The sequence below is a fragment of the Lynx canadensis genome, chromosome X (genome assembly GCF_007474595.2).
Source record: "Lynx canadensis isolate LIC74 chromosome X, mLynCan4.pri.v2, whole genome shotgun sequence".
Taxonomy (NCBI): domain Eukaryota; kingdom Metazoa; phylum Chordata; class Mammalia; order Carnivora; family Felidae; genus Lynx; species Lynx canadensis.
In genome coordinates, this window is record NC_044321.2 from 69,796,344 (window position 1) to 69,822,198 (window position 25,855).

General features: G+C 36.1%; 1 protein-coding gene across 2 annotated transcripts in view; it reads right to left on the reverse strand.

Moving 5' to 3' along the window:
* CHM (CHM Rab escort protein) overlaps window positions 1-25,855 on the reverse strand; it is a 272,466-nt gene that overhangs the window by 210,747 nt on the left and 35,864 nt on the right. For both annotated transcript variants that reach the window (XM_030305231.1, XM_032592095.1), the window contains exon 3: window positions 2,726-2,798. In XM_030305231.1, coding sequence (XP_030161091.1) covers window positions 2,726-2,798 — 73 coding nt within the window. The remainder of the gene's footprint in view (window positions 1-2,725; window positions 2,799-25,855) is intronic.

Sequence of the window (25,855 nt, forward strand, 5' to 3'; positions counted from 1 at the left end):
AACAACTAACCCTCTATCTGCTGAAAATCAAGTGTGTCTGTTGTACATTTTACTTGTTAATAATAAAGTTTTTGCATTTTGTTGTCCAAACAGCAGGCTCACAATTACTTCATTCTACTTACTTTTAGGTCTTTGAAGGTTAGTCACTAGTCATGTCAAATTTTGATTATATGCAAAAGTATTTTTGAAAAGTATTCAGCTCACTATAACTAAGATCTGTATAATAAGTGACTCTAAATATATTTTTAATTTTTTTTTAATTTTTATTCATTTTTTTGAGAGAGAGAGAGAAAGAGAGAGAGAGAGAGAGAGAGAGAGAGACCGAGCATGAATAGGGGAGGGGCAGAGAGAGAGAGGAAGACACAAAATCTGAAGCAAGCTCCAGGCTCTGAGCTGGTATCTCACAGAGGCTCAAACCCACGAAATGTGAGATTGGGACCTGAGCAGGAGCCAGATGCTTAACCAACTGGGCCACCCAGGCCCCCCTCTAAATATTTTATATTCATAAAGACAATAGAAACAATAATGTATAATAATGTATGTAAATTGTAATGGTTGGAAGTGGCCCTACAAATTTTCAATAATTCCTAACTACATTTTATGGACCTAAATTGTATGTACAGCAATATTTGAACACAGGAGATTTTTGGAAATGTCAAGATATGCCTTTTCCAAATGTCAAGAATCAATTTTTAACCTGTTTAAAATTTTAAACTATTTGGCACATATCTTGTCAGAGAAATTTTTTTTAATGTATTATATATTCTCAAAGAACTAGTAGTAAAATATAACTATAATATCCTTGAAGTAAATTCAACTCAGAAAATTTCTAAACTTAACAGATTTCATAAAGTAGGATAATAATTATCTTAAAAGATTTTTTGTCCTGAATTTAACATTTTAAACTGAAGAAAAGTAGGGTAGACATTTTTTATTATAACTGTTATTATTAGTGTTAAAATCCCAATATAGGTAGAGAGGAGGTAAAACATAGAACTCTGAATGTGTAGACATAGGGGTTACCAGTCTGAAGAAAAGACAGTGGAGCAGGAGACAAAGAGCAAACAAGGAAAGGATATGGTGAGAGAGTCAAGATGCTGAGCACCAAAATAAAAGAAATGTCTATAAAAATATTTTTATTTTAATAAATCTAACCTATTAGCAAAACTCATTTTATAAAATTCCCTTCACTCACTAGATATTTTCCATTCAGACAACTGAGGTACTTTTGTTGTGTTTGTTGTGAGCATCTAGACTAAATTTTTTCATGGAAGTACTATTATTGCTAAATATACTAAATAAGATGACCCACATTTGTACATACTTCCTAATAAGAATAAGGTTCAAAATAGGGTTTCTGATCAACACAAATATATGAATATTTAAGGCACAAAAATAAAACAGTTAAATGTCTACTTGTAACATTTAGTTTCTTGATTTATACAGTTTGTATTACATGCAATATTACTTTAAAAATATCGGTTGTTTCTCCGAACTCTTATTTCATGCAATGATATTATTCAAACTGAATCTTCACTGCATCTTCAACATCAGTGTCTTTGTCATCACCAGAAGCACTTTTTAAGTGTTGTATCATAAATTAATCAGTGCAACTACAATGCTTAGTGTGGTGCTTGGCACATGTTAAGTGCTTAATAAGTCTTAGCTATATGATTTTTAGCTAACTGAATACAATTTTCTAGGATATATCATCTACCTTTCCCAACTGTCTAAATTCTTTTGAGATACAGCAGTTTCTGATTCCATGTATGATGGAATTACTCTCAGTAGGAAATTCATTTCAAGCCACATGTACTGTTCACATAAAATTAGGATAGCTTTTTAAATCTGTCATAAAATTCAGTAAACTCCATGACATAACCAACTCCCATATTACTATGCTGTAAATGTCCTCTACAAAAATTTCTTTACAATGATATCCAACAGTTGTAGTAGCAAGATCCTACCTTAGAATAAAAACTACTAAATATACATTAAACTTCTTTCCTTGCTTTTTGTTTTTACTGATTCTGTCAGATGGCTTCTATAAATATGTAAAACCACCAATGACACAGATCATTTAAAATTAATGTATCTTCCCCAAATAGTTGTTTTTTTTTTTCAACATATACTGACTGAAAGAACAACTAGTAATATGTGAGACTTTATGAACAACTGGAATATTTTTCTGAAAGATTATTTTAGAGAAAAAAATCTTGTCTTATATTTGGGCATATAATGAGAAAAATGGTATCAAATATATATGATGTACTCTTCTGCCAACTTATCTATGTACTGTATATTTAAAAAGTGATAACTAGGGGCGCCTGGGTGGCGCAGTCGGTTAAGCGTCCGACTTCAGCCAGGTCACGATCTCGCGGTCCGTGAGTTCGAGCCCCGCGTCGGGCTCTGGGCTGATGGCTCAGAGCCTGGAGCCTGTTTCCGATTCTGTGTCTCCCTCTCTCTCTGCCCCTCCCCCGTTCATGCTCTGTCTCTCTCTGTCCCAAAAATAAATAAACGTTGAAAAAAAAATAAATAAATAAAAAGTGATAACTATATTTTGAAGGCATTGGAAGAATATTAGCTAAAAAGACTGCATAATTTTTGTTAAATAAATAAAAATGTGGCATCAGTCTATTGTACAGAAGCTTAGGGTTTTCTTCAATGTAGGGTTATTGTGTGATACAAAATATAACATAGTAGATTAAAAATCAACTAAGTTTACCTGGTATTCCTTTAGCCAGGACAACAGTCCTGAAAAGCTAAAACTGGCCCAGTTTCCTCCATAGTAGCTTCTTCTGTAACAAGAAAAAATAAGAGTAAAGAAAAGGGTATAAAAATCAAGTCATTGAATTCCATCAGCAAACCACCCTGAACCCTTCAAATCATTTCAATATTGCTACCTCAGAGATCAAAACCTAATTGGGATGTTTGAAATACCAGGCTGAAATACAAGTGGGCCTCTCAGATCCCAAAGGTAACTTTTCATTGTATAAGGAGTTAAAAAATCTCTTTGGCCTCCTCAGAGATTTCTCCACTGATCAAATGCCACTGATCAGGGATTGTGAACAGCTTAATATGGGCATTGAGCAGGGAACATGAACAAATTTGACTCCTTGGTTTTAAAAAACTGGCTAGGGAGAAAAACCTTGGTAGATCTCAAGGAAAGCCAGTGGAAAAAACTGCTAAGTTTTCTATAAACAATTAAATGTCCACTGTCAGTCACCACCACTACCAAACCCATAACCCATGCCAACACACACACACACACACACACACACACACACACACACACACACACAACTGGCTACTCTAGATCTAGTGGTCCTGTGTTATTCTCAGCCTTCGGGGCCAAAAATAAAAGTAGATCCTGGACACAATTATTCACATCAAGACTTTTGTGATAAGTAAAGTAAGAACAGTATTCCCATTGATAACTGGGTGAACTATTAATTCTTCATTCCACAGTTCTTTGAAGATCGTCATTCTGTTTTAGAGAACCCAGAAGTCTTCTAATTAAGATCAGGTAAACCTTGCAGACATTGGACGTTTGATTAACTTCCTTAAGTAGGAAGGAAGGTTACCAGTGTAGCAACCAGAAAGAACTCTTTAATTCTGAACTACATACTAGGCTTCCCAGTTCTTGAAAAACTCTTCGTGTTTACTGATTCTTTGTATGATGAGACCCAAAGTACACTTAGTCCCACCTACAATATCCACTCTGGTTGTGGGGTGGGACACATTCTTGGTTTTGTCTTTTATTTCAATTTTGCTTCTCTGAATCTTTCTCTAACAAAATAAAAATCTATAAAAGCTCTTTTTAATATGAAACAACAACTAAAACCTTTAATGTAATATCCAAAATTACTCATCCATAATGCTACTGGAGATTCCCTCAATATTCTGATGTATTTTCTCCTCAACTAAATGTTGACATAGGCCTTCAGAACAGTCAGACTTTAGGCTCAAGTATTTTACCACTAATCATTTTCTTGCTCTAACACAGAAAATGGTTAAATCAAACATCTGTGAAAGTGTATCTAGTAATACAGATCAGTACTTTACTTATAATACGATAGTTCTCTCAGAGATAATGCAAATTCATATACCATCCAGAATCTCTAGTGGGCTTTGGGACACCTGGGTGGCTCAGTCAGTTAAGTATCCAACCTCTGCTCAGTTCATGATCTCATGGCACCTGAGTTTGAGCCCCACGTCAGGCTGTGTGCTGACAGCTAGGAGCCTGGAGCCTGCCTCAGATTCTGTGTCTCCCTCTCTCTGTCCCTCCCCTACTCACACTCTGTATCTCTCAAAAATAAATAAACATTAAAAAAAAAGAATCTTTAGTGGGCTTTAAAATTTAGATAGAATTTCAGCTATAGTAACAATTCTAGATGGCCACCCTTATTAACATACTGGAATCAAGAAACCTGGAAACTGTAATCCGTTGGGTCAGAGGGAACGGCGGAAGGAGAAGGTGGGCAACAGCCAGTATAGAGAAGAGGGAAGAGTAAAGAGAGAGGGGGTATTAGAATTAGTGGTCTTTCCAAAAGAAATGTATACTCTCTTTCCCCTTGTCTGAGAATACTTCCACCATCCCTTCCCATCCTCTAAATATAACATTCAACAAAACTAGAAAATATCCTGGGTGTTTAAAAAAAACCACAACTGTCTTTATTTCTTGTTGAGATATTTAGATTTCTTTTAAGTCACCACAAGGTCATAAATAAGATGCTCCGGGATGCTAGAGTGGCTCAGCTGGCTGAGTGTCTGACTCTTGATTCCGGCTCAGGTCATGATCTCATGGTTCATGAGATTGAGCCCCACATCCAGCTCTGCACTGACATTGTGGAGCCTGCTTGGTATTCTCTCCCTCCCTCTCTCTCTCTCTGCCCCTCCCTGGCTAAATAAATAAACAAATGAATGAAAAAATAAATAAACAAATAAATAAATTAAAAAAACATTTTTAAAAACTGAATGGGTTAGGCACAAACTAGTTGAAAATATTCCTAAAACACATCTGACAAAGGACTGGTATCTAGGATATGTAAAAATTTCCTTCAACTTAATAATATGACAAATATTCAAATTTTAAAATGGGCAAAGGGTTTGAACAGACATTTCACAAAGGAAGATAGATGTGGCTCATGAGCACATAAAAAGGTACTCAACATCATTAGTCATTAAACAAGTACACATTAGTCTATGGCCATACTACCCTGAATGTGCCCGATTTCATGTGATCTCAGAAGCTGAGCAGGGTCAGGCCAGGTTAGTACTTGGATGGGAGAGAAGTACACATTAAAACAAGCATTAAAAATGAACATAATGGGATACCACTACACATCCACCAGAACAGTTAAAATTAAAAAGGCTGACGATACCAGATATTGGTGTATTCACCAATGAGCCAGAATGCTCATACATTTTGGTGGGAATGTAAAATGGTACAAACACTGCAAAACTGCTTGGCAGTCTCTGAAAAAACTAAACATATATCTACACTATGACCCAGTAATTACATTCCTAGGTATTTACAAACCAGAAAAGTGTGTGTTCACAAAATACTTGTACAAGCTTTTTCATAGTAGCTTTATTACTCAAGAGCTCCAAACTGGTGGGAATTCAAATACCCACCAGTAGGAGAATGGATAAGTAAGCTGAGGTGTATCTACAGGATTGATACTATTCATCAATGAAAATGAATAAACTACTGGTAACAACACAGATGAATTTCAAAAGGTATGCTAACTGAAAAAACCTTTTACCCAAAAAGAGTACATTCTTCATGATTCCAATGATATGACATCCAGTAAAAAATATCCCAAGAGAGATTGCCTTTCAGAGTGGGAGTAAGGGCAGGACTTGACTTGGATAGGACATGAGAGAACTTTCTAGAGTAATGACATTATTTATCTCGATTAGGATGGTAGTTATTACACAAGTGTATGCATTTCCCATTATTAAATGGTACATGTAAGATCTGTGCATTTCATTGCATGTAATTTTATCCTGAAAAAAGAACCATAAATAAATACTGAACTCTAGTTAATAATATGCATGCTGATGTGTTCCAGAGTGAAGGTACTAGATTGTGTACAACATATAAAGAATAAGATGAAATAATAGAAAGAAAAATGAATACATGGGTGGTTATGTAATAAAGCAAATACAGCAAAAATTTAATGGCAGAATCTAGGTAGTAACAATATGCTCACGGTACAATTTTTCAACCTTTCCACATCTCAAAACTGTAATAAATTATTAGAGCCTATTAAATCCTAAGAATCTTCTTTTCCATTGTGCATGATAATTATAACTCAGTATTGAATATTCAGTAACACCCATAGTGACATGATGCTAAACTACATCCCATAGTGGGAAATGCCTTCTGTAAGCAAGTACAAGACATTGACAAAAGACAGAGCTACAGACATTCAGGCACATTCACCCACAAATTGTTTTAATTATTAAAAATACAGGAGTTGAAAAGGGAAGCAGCACAGATCAACCTCTAGGTCTCCCCTATTCTATATTCACTGTTCCTATAATTCCATTTCCTTGTTAGTAATACCACCCCTTCCACAGACAGCATTTTTAATTTTCAAAATTATTTTCACAACTATTTTTTCATGGGTTTTTCCAACAATCTTGTGAGGCAGATAAGGTATCATTTTACAGATAAGGATACTAAGACTTGTCTATGTAGAAATTCAGTCACTAGCTTAGGGCTACACAGCTACCATTGGCAGAACTGTGATTAAAACTCATTTCTCCTAGGGGTGCCTGGGTGACTCAGTCGGTTAAGCCTCCAACTTTGGCTTAGGTCATGATCTCATAGTTAACAAGTTCGAGCCCCGCGTTGGACTCTGTGGAGCCTGCTTCGGATTCTGCGTCTCCCTCTCTCTCTGCCCCTTCCCTGCTCGTGCTCTCTTTCTCTCTCTTTCACTCTCTCTCTCTCAAAAAGAAATAAATATTACAAAAAAATAAAAAAAAACAACTCAGTTCTCCTAAAGCCTAATCCTATCCATTGCAACATAATCCCAAAATTCTAAACTGGGTAGCATTATTTACTCCACAGGATATTATAATGTACCTGTGGTTCAATGAAGCCAAATACTTAGATATCACATACTTGGGAAAAACATAGCATAATGTATAAACTTGTCAAATCACTAAGTTGTATACCTGAAACTAATGTAACATTGTGTGTCAACTATACTCAAAAATAAAAAAATAGCACCTGGACCTGATTACTAAATTCACCTTTTCCAAAATGTACCCCATTAATAACATAATCTATTAATAGGTGTTCCAAGAAAATAAAATGATACAATGACAAAATAAAGTTGGAAAATGCTGGGTTCTAAAAAAATTAAACTACCAAAAAAAAATGATTTAAGATAGAGCTTCTTGGTACTGTTAAATATGTTAATGTCTGTTCTCACCAAGAGGGAAAAAATTAGTTGATATATGAGCTTTTTTTTTTTTTTTGAAAAATCATTTAGAGGGATTAGGGTTCAACAAACATATTTTGAGAAATGCTGCCTTAATTCATGTTAAGGGAAAGGAGAAAAATAGAATAATATGTATTATGGAGCTTGTCATTTTCTAGTCACTATCACTTAATGTTCACAAGAATCCTGAGAGATTGGTGCTATAATTATCCCTATCGTAAAATTAGAAAAAAACAACCAAGAAGTTGAGTATCTTGTTTAACTCACTCAGCTAAGAAATGGCCTGGATTAAAGCACAGGGCATATCATGCCCCAAAATCTATACTCTTTCCACTATAAATATTGTCTTCTATAATCTACAAAATTGGAATATTTAAAATTATAAACATAAGCATATAATACAAATCCTGGGATCTGACTTACTGTAAGTAAAGGCAATGAGATCTGTTTACAGACATTACATGGAATTAAGTCTAATTTTTGCTTCTCTAATTCATCTGGATAACAAAAATGGGAAAATAATTTCATGACTACATCTACTCTAGTGCCAGAGCTGGAGGGACTATTCATTTCCAGGACCTAAAATACAACCAATTTTATTGCATTTCTCAACTTTAATGTGTGCAAATATCTTTCTGTATAAGAGTAGGAAAATAACAGTGTGTTATGTCTACTAGTATTGATTTGCCAGCTATAAAGACTACAAAATACAATGCATATTAAAAGGGAATTTATCCCATTTAAATTTGATTGTAATACTATAAAAAATCATGACATGTTTCTACCTTCCTGGTTGACAAATAATAGAATAGACTAGAGAATATACTGAATTTACTATCTACACAAATTCTCATTTACTAAAAGCTCCACATACCTGACACACAAGAAAACAAGCTCCTTTCACCATATGTTCATTCCAAGATCAAGGAAGGTGGGCCTCCTTGGTAGTTTATGCAAATCTAATGTTAGAGAGGAAGACCAGGCCCTTATTTGGTTTTAAAAGTGTCTCATGAGGCTACATTAAGTTGCTTTGGCAGTCACATCAGTCTCCTAGAATGAAATACCAGGCTGAGTCCCCAGTAATTAGAGCTGGACGGAGACCTTCCTATGTTGAGAATTATTAGTCATTGACACTAGTCCACCCATTCAAATCCACTTGTAGACAACCAAAGCAGATAGATGAGTAGGTAAATGTAAAAAGGTTGCCCTCAATTCCTGTTTTCCTCTGTGATCTCATGTATTCCTACTGACTCAATTATCACTTCTCCGCTGATGACTTACAAATCGGTATCTGCAATCTGAACAGATTGGTGGGCTCCAGACTCACAGCTATTTTGGAGCTGAAAATACAGATGAGTCATCAGCTTATTGGACAAGTCCATTCATTAAATATCTCTGATTAACTTTAATCTCTACAAGTCAAAAAATTTTATTATTGTTTACCCATCCCCAATTTGGTTTCACCTCTCAGTTTCCCCATTTCATTAAATACCAATACCATTCTTACAACTGCCTATGCTAAAAAATCTTGAATTCACTCATCATTCCTTCCTCACTGTGTCAATTCTAATTCATTTCTCAAAACCCTTCTATCTTTGCCATCCCTACCACTGCTGACTTATTTCAGACCCTATCTTTTATCTTATATATTCATTAGTGGCCTCAAAGTTTTCCTTGTTTTTAGTGTCTTCTCCTTCCAATCTAACCTCTACATTACAGCCATATGATCAGGTCTTGGCAGATTACATTTCCACACTCCCTGGCTTAAAGATGTTTAATGGCTCACTAATGCCTCTAGAGTCAAATCCAAAATCCTTAGCATCACTACAGGACCCTTCAAAACTTCCAACTTCACTCTCCACCCATATCTCTGGAAATCACCCTTCTCTGCCACGCATCCAATACATCACCCCCAACCAAACACTCAGCATTGCCTGAGTGAGTCAAGTGCCTGCAAGTCTCTGCTTTTATTAATGCCACTCCCTATGCACAAAATACTACAGCATCACAAAACTAATGATGAAATTAGTCAAACCAGTCAGAACTACTCAAATCCAACATCATCTTCTGTGAGGCTTGCAGGTCTATAGCCAGAAAAAAACAATCTCTGTGCTTCCATAGCTCTGCATATACTTCTATATAAGACCTCTGTTATACTGTCCTATAATTAGAACTACGTGAATGTTTCCTCTGACTTCACTAGGAGCAACTTTAGAGCCGAGACATTAGTTTGGTCATCTTGGAACCCTTAATACATGGTAATAACTGTTAACTAAGAGAACTGATGCAGTGCTATTAATCAAGGCTTTCAGATCAGAAGAAGCTTGGTTCAAATCCCACTGTGTGTGTTACTAGCTGCATGACCTCAGCCAATAACCTTAACTTTAAAGCCTCAGTTTCTTTATCTGTAAAATAGGAACGAAAGCACTTAAAGCAGTGCCTAGCACATAGGTTTGTATGTAATCCTCCTCCTCCTCTCCTTGCAAAGTGTGGATACAGGAAAACACATTGACAGGAGTCTCCAATGTCCTTTCACTGGCAATTACCAGAGTTTAGTGCCAGCGAGGCATAGCTAGGTTTACAGACAAATCTAAGAAGGAAGAGAGATAGACAAGAATGAGGACACAACTGACAAGGACTGAGGACTGCTAATTTCCTCTCCACTACTTGAGACTAATCACAGATCCTAAAATTTAACCCTTCTTATGTCATGGAAAAGCTAATCAAACTGTTTTCATTAATGGGGAAAAAAGGAAATTATAGGACGAATCTGTGATTATTCTGCTTCTAGCTGTAAAGCTGATTGATATTCTTCAAACCCCCAAGGAGGTAGGGATAGTTGTAATTTCAAAGTTAAAAACAAACAAACAAAAATGAGAATAGAAAATATAATAGAAAACGATTTTTCTTATGTTTTCTTTTCAAAAGAGGGTGAATATTAAAGAAATTGCTCAAGTGGAGGAGGCTGAAGGGAGGGAGGGAGACAGGCAATGAAAAAATGTGTATGTACAATCAATTACCTTTGCATGTAGATTTATAATTTGTGTGAAATGTATCCTAATCCAAACCCACTGAATAAAACAAGTTAAAATTAGTAATATCTAGAAAGGGGCTGGTTTATCAAAATTTCTGCAAATAACTGTCTCAATCAACCTAGCATCTTTTGGAACTCTATGGGAAAAAAATTCTCCCTATTTAAGAATTGTCATTTGCAAATTAAGCTTCTGTTATTAGGATTTTAGTAACCTAGGGACAACTGGGTGGCTTAGTCGGTTAAGCATCCAACTTCGGCTCAGGTCATGATCTCGCAGTTCATGAGTTCCAACCCCGTGTTGGACTCTGTGCTGACAGCTCGAAACCTGGAGCCTGCTTCAGATTCTGTGTCTCCCTCTCTATCTGTCTCTCTCCCACTCACACTCTGTCTCTCTCTCTCTCTCTCTCTCAAAAATAAACATTTTTTTTTAATTTTTAAAAAAGGACATCAGTGACCTGAAGATAAAATGGCATTTGTTTCAAATCCATAAAAATTTGTGAATTCATTCCAAGGATTTTTTCCTACACTTCCCTCCAAAATCAAGGCTGAACATATTCACAATGATTCCAAAGGAAAAGCCTTTTAGGAAACCTGCTGCATTTTATTGTCACACCTCACCAGCCATACTTCAACTGTTTACATATATCCTACTGGACCCTTGCAGTGACTCTTGTGTGAACTAGCCACATTTTACAGTTGAGGAAAACAACTTAAATCACATAACTAATCAGTGACAGTCATGATTTGAATCAGGTCTCTTGACCATGAAGTCTAGTATTTGTGTCCGTTTTCCAACCCTACAGCTTCTCTTAGTAAAAGAGCACAGGCTTTGCTATCAAATGGACCTGGGTTTGAATCCTGGTTCTTCCCCTAACAGATATGTGACACTGGACAAGTTATTTCAATTCTCTTAATTTGCTTCCTCATCTGCAAAAGAGGAAAAAATATACTACTTTTACAGAAATGTAATAAGACATAACTTGGGATACCTGGGTGGCTCAGTCGGTTAAGCATCCAACTTCAGCTCAGGTCATGATCTCATGATCTAGGAGTTCGAGCCCTATGACGGGCTCTGTGCTGACAGCTCAGAGCCTGGAGACTGTTTCAGATTCTGTGTCTCCCTCTCTCCCTGCCCCTCCCCCATTCACGCTCTGCCTCTCTCTTTCTCTCTCTCTCAAAACTAAACATTTTTAAAAAAGAATTAAATAACTTAGTATTTGCAAACTATTTAACACAGTACTAAGCAAACATTTCATAAATAATAGCTATTATATCATGTCATCTTTAATAACATAAAATATATTGAACACTAGATTGGGTTAAGCAAATTAAAATTACTTTCACTCATAAATTAGTGCCATGGATATCATGAAATCTCTTTAATGTTGGAGAATATTGAAAGGAGAAAACTAGGGCAACACTTGATTCTTTGATGCTTCATATACATTTTCTCACCCCTACAGGAGACCACTCGTTTCTTTATCTAAATAATAGAAGGTAGAGGATTTCTGCAAGGCAGTAACATGAGATCCTGCATTAATCTCTTCCCAAGGACACACCAAACCTACATATGGATCATTTCCCTCTGAAATATATGTGAAAACTAGATGAGGTGCTTCTCCACAATGAAGAATAAAAAAACCACACCCAGATGGTAGGAGAAGCAAAGACACAATCTTGCCAAAAACCCTACCCTGGTGCTAGGGCACACAATAGAGGAGTCTCACAAGTCCAGTCCTTCTCAATATGTACCTACTAGTATGCAATAACTGCATACTAATCAATAATTACTTTAAAGGCAAATGGACTAAATTCTCCTAACAAAAGATACAGAGTAGCTGAATGGATAAAAACATAAGACCATCTATACACTGCCTACAAGAGATTCACTTTACAAGGAAGGACACACAAAGACTGATAGTGAAGTGATAAAGTATATTCCATGCAAATGGAAACAAAAAGCTGCTATAGCTATACTTAAATCACACAAAATAGACTTTAAAACAAAGAACATAATAATAAAAGACAGAGGGATACTACATAATGATAAAAGTGTCAATCCAGCAAGAAGATATAACATTTGTAATTATATATGCACCCAACATAGAAGCACCAAAATATATAAAGCAAATATTAGCAGACCAAAAGGAAAAAAAAGACAGCAACACAATAATAATGAGGGACTAACACCCCACATACATCAATGAATTCACAAAGAAAATCAAGAAGGAAACACTGACCTTGACTGACATGTTAGACCAGGTGGACTTAGTTGACATATACAGAACATTCATTCCCAAACCAGCAGAATATGCATTCTTCACAAATGCATGTGGAACGTTCTCCAAAACAGTTCACATGTTAAGCCACAAAACAAGCCTCAATAAATTCCAGAAGACTGAAATTATATCAAACTTCTTTTCTGGCTACAGTGATATGAAACTAGAAATCAATTACAGTAAGAAAACTGGGAAAAAAATCATGAATGTGAGGAGATTAAACAACATACTACTGAACAAACAATGGGTCAATGAGGAAGTCAAAAATACATTCAGACATGGGATGCCTGGTTGGCGCAATTGGTGGAGCATGTGACTCTTGATCTCAGGGTTGTAGGTTCGAGCCCCACAATGGGTGCAAAGTTTACTTAAAAAATAAAATCCTTAAAAAAGAATACGTTGAGACAAATGAAAATGGAAATACAATGTAGCAAGATCTAGGAGATGCAGCAAAAGTGGTTTTAAGAAAAAATTTACAGTGACACAGGCCAACATCAAGGAAAAAGAAAAATTTCAAATTAAGAATTTAATGTTGCAACTAAAGGAACTAGGAAAAAAAGAACAAAGCCCCAAAGCTGGTAGAAGGAAGGAAATAATAAAGATCAGAGCAGATATAAATGAAATAGAGACTAAAAAAAGAGAAAAGATCAATGACACTAAGAGCAGGTTCTTCAAAAAGATATATAAAATTGACAAACTTTTATCAAGATTAAGAAAAAAAAGAGGGCTCAAATAAAATCAGGAATGAAAGAAGTTAAAACTAGATAACGTAGAAATAAAAAGGATAATAAGAAACTACTATTAAAAATTATATGCCACTACATATATGAAACTACTATAAAAATTAACATATTGGATAACCTAGAAGAAATGGATAAATTCCTAGAAAATTAGTCTTCCAAAACTGAATCATAAAGAAATAGAAAATCTGAATACACCAATTACTAATAAAGAGACTGAATCAAAAAAAAAAACTCCCAATAAACAAAAGCCCAAGACCAAATGACTTCACAGATGAATCGTACCAACATTCAAAAAAGATTTAATACCTATCCTTCTCAAATTCTCTGAAAAAATTGAATAGGAGGAAAGCTTCCAAATTCATTTTAGAGTTACACTTATGCTTACACCAAAACCAGTCAAGTATATTACAAAAGTAAAAAATATATATATATGTCCCAATATTCCTGATGAACATAGATACAAAAATCCTCAACTAAATATCAGCAAACCAAATTCAACAATATGTTAAAAGGGTAATATACCATGATCAAGTGGGACTTATTCTAGAAATGGAAGGACGGTTCAACTCCACAAATCAAAGTGATACACAGTATTAACAGTATGAACCATAAAAGTATGATCATCTCAATAGATGTAGAAAAATTATTTGATGAAATTCAATATCCATTTATGATTACAAAACTTCCAACACACTGGATATATACCGAATGTACCTCAAAACAACAAAGGCCTTATTTGACAAGTTCACAGTGAAAATCATACTCAAGAATGAAAACCTAAAAGCTTTTCCTTTAACATCAAGAACAAGACAGGGATGTTCACTATTGCATCTTTTATTCTACACAGTATTGAAGTCCTAGACAGAGGAATTAGGCAAGAAAAATATGGCATATAAATTGGAAAGGAAGAAGGAAAACTGTCACTATTTACACATGACATGACATTATATAAAGAAAATCCTAAAGACTCCACAAAAGAACTTTTAATGCTAATAAAAGAAGTCAGTAAGGTGCAGAATACAAAATAAACAAAAATATGTTGCACTTTTATATACTAACAAACTATCAAAACAACATCAAGAAAACAATCCCATTGACAATCACATCAAAAAAGAATACCTAGGAATAAATTAAACCAAGGAGGTGAAAAATCTGTACACAGAAAACCAGAAGACATTGATTAAAGAAACTGAAGAAGACACAAAGATATTCCATGCTCATGAATTGGAAGAATTAACTCAAAGCCATCTACAAATTCAGTGAAATCTCTATCAAAATTCAAATGGCATTTTCACAGAACCAGAACAAACAATCCTAAAACTTGTATGGAACCACAAAAGACCCTGAATAGCTAAAGCAAGCTTGAGGGGAAAAAAACAAAGCTGGAGGGATCACACTTCCCAATTTTGAACAATATGAAAAAGCTACTGTAATCAAAACAGTATCATATTGGCATAAAAACAGGCACACAATCAATGGAACAGAAGAGAAAGCCCAGAAATAAACCCATTCATACATGGTCAGTTCACTTACAATAAAGGAGGCAAGAATACACAATGGGGAAAGGACAGCCTGTTCAAAAAATGGTGCTGGGAAAACTGGACAGCCACATGAAAAATAATGACACCAGAACACTATCTTACACCATACACAAAAATTAACTCAAAGTCGATTAAAGACTTGAATGTAAGACCATAAACAATAAACCTAGAAAAAAATGTAGATGGTAATTTCTTTGATTTCAGTCTTGGCAATATTTTTTTAGATCAGACTCCAAAGGTGTTGGCAACAAAAGCAAAAATAAACAGTTGTTCCTATGTGTCTCAGTCAGTCCAGTGTTTGACTCTGGCTCAGGTCTTGATCTCACCATCCTTGAGTTCGAGCCCTGCGTCAGGCTCTGTGCTGACAGCTCAGAGCCTGGAGTCTGCTTCCATGTCTTCCTCTCTCTCGCGCATGCGTGTGCACGCGCATGCGCTCTCTTTCTCTCTCGCTTCCAAAAATAAACATTAAAAAAATTTTTTAACTAAAATAAATAAACAAATGGGTCTACATTAAATGAAAAAGCTTACGCACAGTGAAGTAAATCATCAACAAAATAAAAGGTAATCTATTGAAAGAGAAGATATTTACAAATGATAATAAGGGGAAAAGACCCAAAATATAAAAAGAACAACTTGGGGCGCCAGGGTGGCTCAGTCAGTTGGGCCTCAGACTTCAGCTCAGATCATGATCTCACAGTCCGTGAGTTCGAGCCCCGCGTCGGGCTCTGTGCTGACAGCTTGGAGCCTGGAGCCTGCTTTGGATTCTGTGTCTCCCTCTCTCTCTGCCCCTCCCCTGCTCTTGCTCTGTCTCTCTCTGTCTCAAAAATAAATAAAAACATTTAATTTTTTTTTTAAATAAAAAGAACTCAACACAAAAATAACAAATAACCCAATTAAAACTGAGCAGAATACCTAAATAGACATTTTCCCAAAGACACACGGATGACCAACAGGCACATGAAAAGAAGCTCAATATCATTAATCATTAGGGAAATGCAAATCACAACCACTATGAGATGCTACCTCATACCTGTCAGAATGGCTATTATCAAAAATCCAAGAGGAACTTTTGGAGAAAATGGCAAAGCAGGAAGATCCTAAGCTACCTCATCCCACAGATAACACCCCACATTGTTGTAAAACCCAGAAAATGACTTGAAGACCTGACAGAACAGACTTTCTTCAGAAAAATGTAGAGAAGAAGAGTCCACATTGGAATGGGTAAGAAGGGCAGAGAAGTGGTCCAGAGCTAAAGGAACCCCTGGACTGTCCTAGGGAGGAAGGAGAGGGTAAAAGGGGGAGAGAAACAGACCCTCACACCAGGGCTCCCCAGGCATGGGGAACTGTGGGAGGCCGGACCCTAGTGCCAGGCTGAGACTGGGTCGAGCAACGGCTCCCTGTTGACTCAGCCAACCCGGTGGTTCCCCCTCCCATTCCCCCACTTGCAAAGGCATACCAAAAGCCTTGTCAAGGCTGAGAAATCTAATTCCTGAAGCCTGTGGTCTGTGGGTGTTGGCAGTAATGTTACCCCCCTTTTTCTACCCCGGGTCAAAGAGAAACAAACATGGGAACTGTGTTTTGCTAGCAATCTATCAACAAGGTCTTGTTGTGACCCGTTTAGAAAGTTCACAAGGTACACAGAACTAAATGTTTTGGCTGGCAGTGATCATGTGAAACCTGTTTATTCTTAGAATGACCTGATCCATAAGAGTCTTGATATAAAAGATTGTGTACAGCAACAATAAAGCCGTCACTTGGGCCATCAGCCCAGGGGACGCTCCTGTTCCCAAACTGGCTTCTCTTCTTTTCTTTCTTACATTCCCCTACCCTCAGGACCCTGATCTCACTGTTTGTTGTGCCGGTCGCAACAGGGAGCTCCCATGGGGAAGATGTATCCCCATAACACTTGGCTTTGAAAACCAGAAGGGCATAATTTTGCAATCAGCATGGCTTCACATCAGGAACTTTAAAAATCAGCAGGCTTGGTTCTAGGAGAGCCATGAGGGCTATAGGAAACTAGGTCCCTGCCCTTAAAGAGACAGCACAACAAGTAGCCCTGTGAAGATACAGTGCAGAAACAGCAGTTTGAAAAACACCTAGGGTATATGGGAAGGAGATTTATTTACTAATTTCAGAGCCTGTGCTGAATGGGCAAGGATTGCTGGGAGACTTCTCCAGGAACAAAGGAGCTGGCAGGCACCCTTTCCCTCCGCTACCTCCCAGCCTAGACACATGAACAATTATAGGAACAAGCACAGTCCCTACACCTGCTAACCAGCAAACAGCAAGCCCCGCCCCTGTGTTCTCCTGCAGACATTCCCCCTTCAATATGTCCTTGAACAGAGCCCATCCAAAGCAGGGCCACAAGCATGGAGAAGGTGTGAGCATCCCCTACAGGGACCAGCACAACTCTAAAGTGACTTGTATCCTGGGAAGAGGGGAAAATAATCACACACAACACTCTGAGGACAGCCCCCATGGTGGGCGGGGGCAGAAAACTGGTCTGACTGCAGGCCCTGACCACCAATGAAAGCTTCTCAGGGGACAACACAAGGAATCTACCCAGCATTTTGGTACTACTGGATCTCTGGCAAATGCCTGGTCTGACTCAACTCAAGCCCAAGGGGGCCCAAGACTGGCCAACTAACAACACAAGGAGCAAACCAACACAATAGGCAAAGAGAGCCATCAGAGATGACTGGACTGAATGGAAAAGCAACTCAGCCACAACAGTATGGCACATGCAACACACATAGCAGATACTCCTGAAGTGTCAGGCTCTGTTAAACAGGGAACATTATACTGCAGAGCACTACAGGACCTCTTCTAGATAAGGCCACTACTTTCAAGAGAAGGAGTCATAGCTGACTTTCCTAACACACAGAAATAGACACAGAGAATTATACAAAATGAGGAGAGAGAGAACAGGACAAAATCCCAGCAAAGAAAGCTAAACAAAACAGAGATAATACGTTTGGTAAAGAATTTAACATAATGGTCATAAAGATATGGACTAGACTTGAGAAAACACTGGAGGATCTCAGTGAAACCCTTAACAAAGGGATAGAAAACATAGAACCCATCAGAGATAAAGAACTCAATAACTAAAATTAAAAATGCACTAGAGGGACTAAATAGCAGACAAGAGAAACCAGAACAAGGGATCAGCTACCTGGAGAACAGAGTAATGGAAAGTATTTGAAGTGAACAGGAGAGACAAAAAAATAATAGTAATAAATGAAAATACATTTTGGAACTCAGCAATATCATCAAATATAATAACATTTACATTATAGGGATCTGAGAAGGAGAAGAGAGAAACAGGCGGCAGAAAATTTATTTGAAAAAAACAATAGCTGAAAACTTCCTGAATCTGGAGAAATGGAAATCCAGATCAAGAAGGCATAAAGGTTCCCCAAGAAAATCAACTCAAGGAGGTCCACACCAAGACATACAGTAATTAAACTGGCAAAAAGTAGTGATAATTTTCAAAGCAACAAAAGAAACCAGTTACACATAAGGGAAATTCCATAACACTATCTGATGATTTTCTTCAGCAGAAATGTGGCAAGCCTTAAAAGAGGGGCATGATACATTCAAGGTATTGAAAGAAAAAACCCACAGCCAAGAATACTCTATCCAGCAAGGCTATCACTCATAATAGAAACAGAGATAGTTTCCCAGACAAGCAAAAGTCAAAGGAATTTATGACTGCTAAACCAGTCCAAAAGGAAATATTACAGGAGACTCTGAGTGGAAAAGACCAACCATAAGCAGGAGTAAGAAAATAGGAAGAAGAAAAGCAATAAAATTAAGTATCCCTAGAAAAATCAGTCAAGAAATGCACATACACACACACACAAAAAAAGGATGTAAAGTATGACATCATATACCTAAAACATTAGGGGGTAAAGGAGTAAAGACTGAACTCAACCTTAAGCAATCATTAACTTAATACAGACTGCTATATGCGTAAGATGTTACATACAAACAGAATGGTAACCTCAAAACACCAGCAATAGATATGTAAAAATAAAAAGGAATCCAAGTATATTACTAAAGAAAGCCAACTAACCATGACAGAAGACAGCAAAGGAAGAATGGAACAGAGAAGAACTACAAAAACGACCATAAAATGAGTAAGAAAATAGCAATAAACACTTATCTATCAATAATTATATTGAATGTAAAAGGACCAAACACCCCAATCAAAAGCCACAGGTTGCCAAAATGGATAAAAAAAAAATAAAACCCATCTTTATGCTCCCTACAAGAGACTCATTTCAGATCAAGTGACACATTCAGATAGACAGTGAAGGGATAGAGATGCATTTATCATGCAAATAGATGTGGAAAAACAGCTGGGCTAGCAGTTCTCTCAGACAAAACAGAACAAGAGACAAAAAAGGACACTATATATATGACACCATATATATAATCACAAAGGAAACAATCCACCAAGAAAATATAAAAATTACATGCAAATATTCATGCACCCAACATGATAGCACCCAAATATGTAAATCAGCTAACAACAAACATAAAGGAATTAATTAATTAATAGTAGGGGACTTTAACACTCCATTTACATCAATGGACAGATAATCCAAACAAAAAATCAAAAGGGAAAGAGTAGCTTTGAATAACACACTGTACCAGATGGATCTAACAGATATATTCAGAACAATCCTAAAACACCAGAACACATTCTTTGCAAGTTCACATGAAAGATTCTCTAGAACAGACCATGTATTTTCAACAAATTCGAAAACAAAAATCAATCATACCATGCATCTTTTCTGACTACAATACAATAACAGAAATCAGCCACAAGAAAAAATCTTGGAATGGATAAAGATGTATACACTCACTCTCACACACACACACACACACACACACACACACACACACACACACACACACACAATATGGAATATTACTCAGCAATCAAAAAGAATGAAATCTCGCCATTTGCAACAACGTGAATGGAATGAGAGTGTATTATGTTGAGTGAAATAAGTCAGAGAAAGACAAATATCATATAATTTCACTCATAAGTGGAAATGAAGAAACAAAACAGATGAACATAGATGAAAGGAAGCAAAAATAAGATAAAAACAGGGAGGGAGACAAACAACGAGACTCTTTTTTTTTTTTTTTTTTCAACGTTTATTTATTTTTGGGACAGAGAGAGACAGAGCATGAACAGGGGAGGGACAGAGAGAGAGGGAGACACAGAATCGGAAGCAGGCTCCAGGCTCTGAGCCATCAGCCCAGAGTCTGACGCGGGGCTCGAACCCACAGACCGCGAGATCGTGACCTGGCTGAAGTCGGACGCTTAACCGACTGCGCCACCCAGGCGCCCCACAACGAGACTCTTAAATACAGAAAACAAACTGAGGGTAGCTGGAGGGGTGCTGGGTCTGGGGATGGGCTAAATGGGCGATGGGCACTAAGGAGAGCACTTGTTGGGATGAGCACCAGCTATTATATGCAAGTGATGAATCACTAAATTCTACTCCTGAAATAATTATTGCACTGTATGTCAACTAACTTGGACTTAAATTTAAAAAAGTAAATAAATAAATGAAAGCACAGGTGACCACAAAAAAATAAATACTAATGTCAAATTCTGTAGTTGCCATAATAAATTACAATAAACTCAGTGGCTAAAACAACATTAAAAAAAAATCTGGAAAGAGCACAAATACATGGAGGTTAAATAACATACTACTACACAATGAATGCATCAACCAAGAAACCAAAGAAGAAATAAAAAAAATAGAGACAAATGAAAACATAACAATCTAAACTCATTGGGAGCCAGCAAAAGTTGTTCTACAGGGAAGTTTATAGCAGTACAAGCCTACCTCAGGAAGCAAGCAAAATCTCAAATAACAACCTAACTTTACACTTAAAGAAGCTGGAAAAAGAACAAACAAAACCCAAAACCAGAAGAAGGAAGGAAATAATAAACATCAGAGCAGAAATAAATAAAACATAAACTAAAAATACAATAGAACACATCAATGAAAGCAGGAGCTAGTTCTTTGCAAAGCTCACAAAATTGATAAACATTTATCTAGATTCATCAAAAAAAGAGAAGACTAAAATAAACAAAATCAGAAATGAAAGAACAGAAACACACAACACCAGAGAAATACTAAGAGAATTATAAGAGAATATTATGAAAAATTATATGCCAACACATTGGTCAACCTAGAAGAAGGATAAATATGTAGAAACATGTAATCTTCCAAAACTGAATCAGGAAGAAATAGAAAATTTGAACAGATTACCAGCAAAGAAATTGAATCAGTTATCAAAAAACTCCTATACCCAACAAAAGTCCAAGATTAGATGGCTTCACAGGCAAATTCTACCAAACATTTAAAGATTTAATACCTACTCTTCTCAAACTATCCCAAACATACAAGAAGGAAAGTTTCCAAATTCATTTTATGAGGCCAGCATTATCCTGAAGCCAAAACCAGATAAAAACACCACAAAAAAAGGTAACTATAGGCTAATAACTCTGAGGAATATAGATGCCAATATCATCAAGAAAATATTGCTAAAACAAATACAACAATATATTTAAAAAATCATTCAGTCACCAGAGGGAGGGTGAATGGGGGATGGATGAAATAGGTGAAGGGGATTAAGAGTACACTTATCATGTGATGAGCACTGAGTAAGGTATAGAATTATTGAATCATTATATTGTATACCGGAAACCAATATAACACTATATGTTGAATATACTGGAATTAAAAAAATGGTACTTTTTTCACTTGATCTAGAAAAGGAGACTTAGTATGAATGTCAATGTTTATTTATCACTGGACAAAGGAAGGAGAGAATTGGGTCTGCCAGAAATGAGCAATTTGACCAATAAAAATCTATGAGGTAGAGCAGGTTTCATTGCAGTCTAGATGAACTCTGAGTCAACATTCCTGACTCTTTTCCAAGTAATCTCTAGTCTGGCAGGATTTCTGATCCAAAGTAGAGAATAATTTACATACAGAACAAGCGTAGTCAGTCACTGATATTTTTCTCATTTTAAATAAATTAACTGACAAATATATAAGTAAGTTTTGAAGAATAAGAACAAGTTTATAGGATCTGAACATTATTGGGATAAATTTGTTCAATTCATGCATTATCATCTAAGCAAAATTAATAGATACAATTCCACAAATAATCCATTTTATATATAAAATAAAATTACTTTCACTAGAAATTACCATTGTTAACATTTTAGCTCCAAGTAGAAGATCACTTAATTGACTTCTTAACTGAAGATCCATTGAAGAAGATTACTGGCACTTCCTACTCCTTCTATACAGTATAACGTTGCCTGCCACGATGTGCTAGACAATGGGGGCGAGCAGACTTCTGACAACTCCTTTGTCTCCAAATGACTTCTGTCCTATGAATCATCAGTTTTGTTTGTACCTAATTCTTAATTATGTAATTATGTTATGTGAATTATGAGCAGAAAGAATGTTAATTCTATGAAAACTAGGTTGAACACTTTGAGACAACTTAATAGTGCTACACATAAATTGACTAATTTGGTATTGAGCAAGATAGCTACAAAAGATTAATAAAAGAGGGGCGCCTGGATGTCTCAGTTGGTTAAGCATCTGACTTCGGCTTGGGTCATGATCTTGTGGTTCATGAGTTCGAGCCCCACATGAGGCTCTGTGCTATCAGCTCAGAGCCTGGAGCCTGCTTCAGATTCTGTGTCTCCCTCTCTGTCTGCCACTCCCCTGCTCACACTCTCTCTTGGTCTCTCAAAAATAAATAAACAAACATTAAAAAAATAAAAAATAAAAGTTTTAAAAGATGAATAAAATAAAAATCTCAAAAGAAAAAAATAATTACAAAACAATCAACATGATACAACACATCAACAAGAGCAGCAATAAAAACCATACATACAATCATTTCAACAGATGCAGAAAAAGCATCTGACAAAGTACAACTTACATTCACAATGAAAACCCTCATCAAAGTAGGTTTAGAAGGAACATACCTCAACATAATAAAGGCCTTATGTGAAAAGGCCCACAGCTGACATTATCCTCAGTGGGGAAAAAACAGAGCTTTCCCCCTAAGATCAGGAACAAGACAAGGATGTACACTCTCACCACATTTATTTAACGTAGTACTGGAAGTCCTAGCCACAGCAATTAGACAACAAAAATAAATACAAGGCATCCAAATTGATAAGGAAGAAGTAAAACTTTCACTCTTTGTCAATGACGTAATACTATACTCCACCAAAAAACTACTAGAATAAATGAATCCAGTAAGATCACAAGATACAAAGATCCAATTGATATTGTACACTAATAATGAAAAAGCAGAAAGAGAAATTAAAAAACAATCCCATTTACACTTTCACCAAAAATAATAAAATACTGGGGCGCCTGGGTAGCTCAGTTGGTTGAGCATCCGACTTCGGCTCACGTCATGATCTTGCGGTCTGTGAGTTCCAGCCCCACGACGGGCTCTGTGCTGACAGCTCAGAGCCTGGAGCCTGCTTCGGATTCTGTGTCTCCCTCTCTCTCTGCCCCTCCCCCGCTCATGTTCTGTGTCTCTCTCTGTCAAAAATAAATAAACCTTTAAAAAATATTTTTTTAAATAATAAAATATCTAGGAATAAACTTAACCAAGGAGGTAAAAGACCTGTACTCTAAAAACCATAAAACATTGAGGAAAGAAATTGATGATGATACAAACAAATGGGAAGATATTCCATGACCATGGACTAGAAGAACAAATAATCATTAAAATGTCCATACTAACCAAAGCAATCTACACATTTAATGCAATCCCTATCAAAATACCAACAGCTTCTTTCACAGAACTAGACCAAGCAATCCTAAAATTTATATGGAATCACAAAAGACTCTGAATAGTGAAAGCAATCTTCAAAAAGAACAAAACTGGTGGTATCACAATCCCAGTTTCAAGACACACTGAAAGCTGTAGTGATCAATATGGTATGGTACTGGCACAATAATAGACACATAGATCAATAGAAGAAAATAGAGCCCAGAAATAAACTCATGATTATATGGTTAATTATCTTCAACAAAGCAGGAAAGAATATTGAATGGGAAAAAGACAGTCTCTTCAACAAATGGTGTTGGGAAAACAGGATAGCTACATGCAAAAAATAAAACTGGACCATTTTCTTCCATTATACGCAAAAATAAATTCAAAATGGATTAAAGACATAAATGGGAGGCCAGAAACCATAAAAATCCTATGAAAGAGCTCAGGCAGTAATTTCTCTGACATCAGTTGTAGCAACATCTTTCTAGATATGTCTCCTCAGGCAAAGGAAACAAAAGCAAAAATAAACTATTAGGACTACATCAAAACAAAAAGCTTATGCACAGCAAAGGAAAAAAATCAATAAAACTAAAAGGAATCTATGGACTGGCAGAAGATATTTGCAAATAACATATCTGATAAAGGGTTAGTATCCAAAATATAGAAAGAACTTATGCAATTCAACTCCAAAAAAACCACAATTAACCCAATTAAAAAATGGTCAGAAAACATGAGCAGACATCTCTCCAAAGAGGACATTCAGATGACCAACAGACATATGAAAAGATGCTCAACATCATTCATCATCAGTGAATTGCAAATCAAAACTACAATGATTTATTACCTCACATCGGTCAGAATCACTAAAATCAAAAACACAAGAAACAAGTATGACAAGGATGTAGAGACAAAGGAACCCTTGTGCAATGCTGGTTTGAATGGAAACAGTGCAACCACTGTGGAAAATAGTATGGAAGTTCCACAAAAAATTAAAAGAGAATTACCATATAATCAGGAATTCCACTAGTGGATATTTGCCCAAATAATATGAAAACACCAATTCAAAAAGATATATGCACCCTTATGTTTACTGCAGCATTATTTACAATAGCTAAACTATGGAAGCAGCCCAAGTGACCATAGATATACAAATGGATAAAGAATACACACCCACACACCCACACACATACACGCAGAAATATTAGCCACCAAAAAAAGAATGAAATCTTGCCATTTGCAACAACATGGATGGATCTAGAGAATATAATGCTATATGAAATCAGACAGAGAAAGAAAAATACCATATGTTTTCACTTATATGTGTAATTTAAGAAACAAAACAAATGAACAAAGGAAAGAGAGACAAATAAAAAAACAGACTATTAAATATAAAGAATAAACACCAGAGGGGAGGTGAGTCGGGTGTTGGGTGAAATAGGTGAAGGGGATGAAGAATACAATTATCTTAATGAGAACTGAGTGATATAGAGAATTGTTGAATCACTATACAGTACACTTGAAACTAATAACATTGTTAGCTATATCAGAATTAAAATTTTTTAATTAAAAAAAATTTTAAATCAAGAAATAAGTGTTGGTAAAGATGAGAATAGGGAATCGGTAAAGATGAGAATAGGGAATCCTCATGCACTGTTGGGGGGAATGTGAATTGGTACAGCCTCTAGGAGGAACAGTATGGAGTTTCCTCAAAATATTAAAAACAGAACCACTATATGATCCAGTAATTCTACTTATGGGTATTTATCCAAAGAAAACACTAATTCAAAAATTTATATGCACCCCTATGTTCACTGTAGCATTATTTACAATAGCCAAGATATGGAGAAAAAAAACCTAAGTATAAACTGATAGATGAATGGATAAAGGATTATACATACACACACACACACACACACACACAGGAATACTACTCAGCCATAAAAAAAATGAA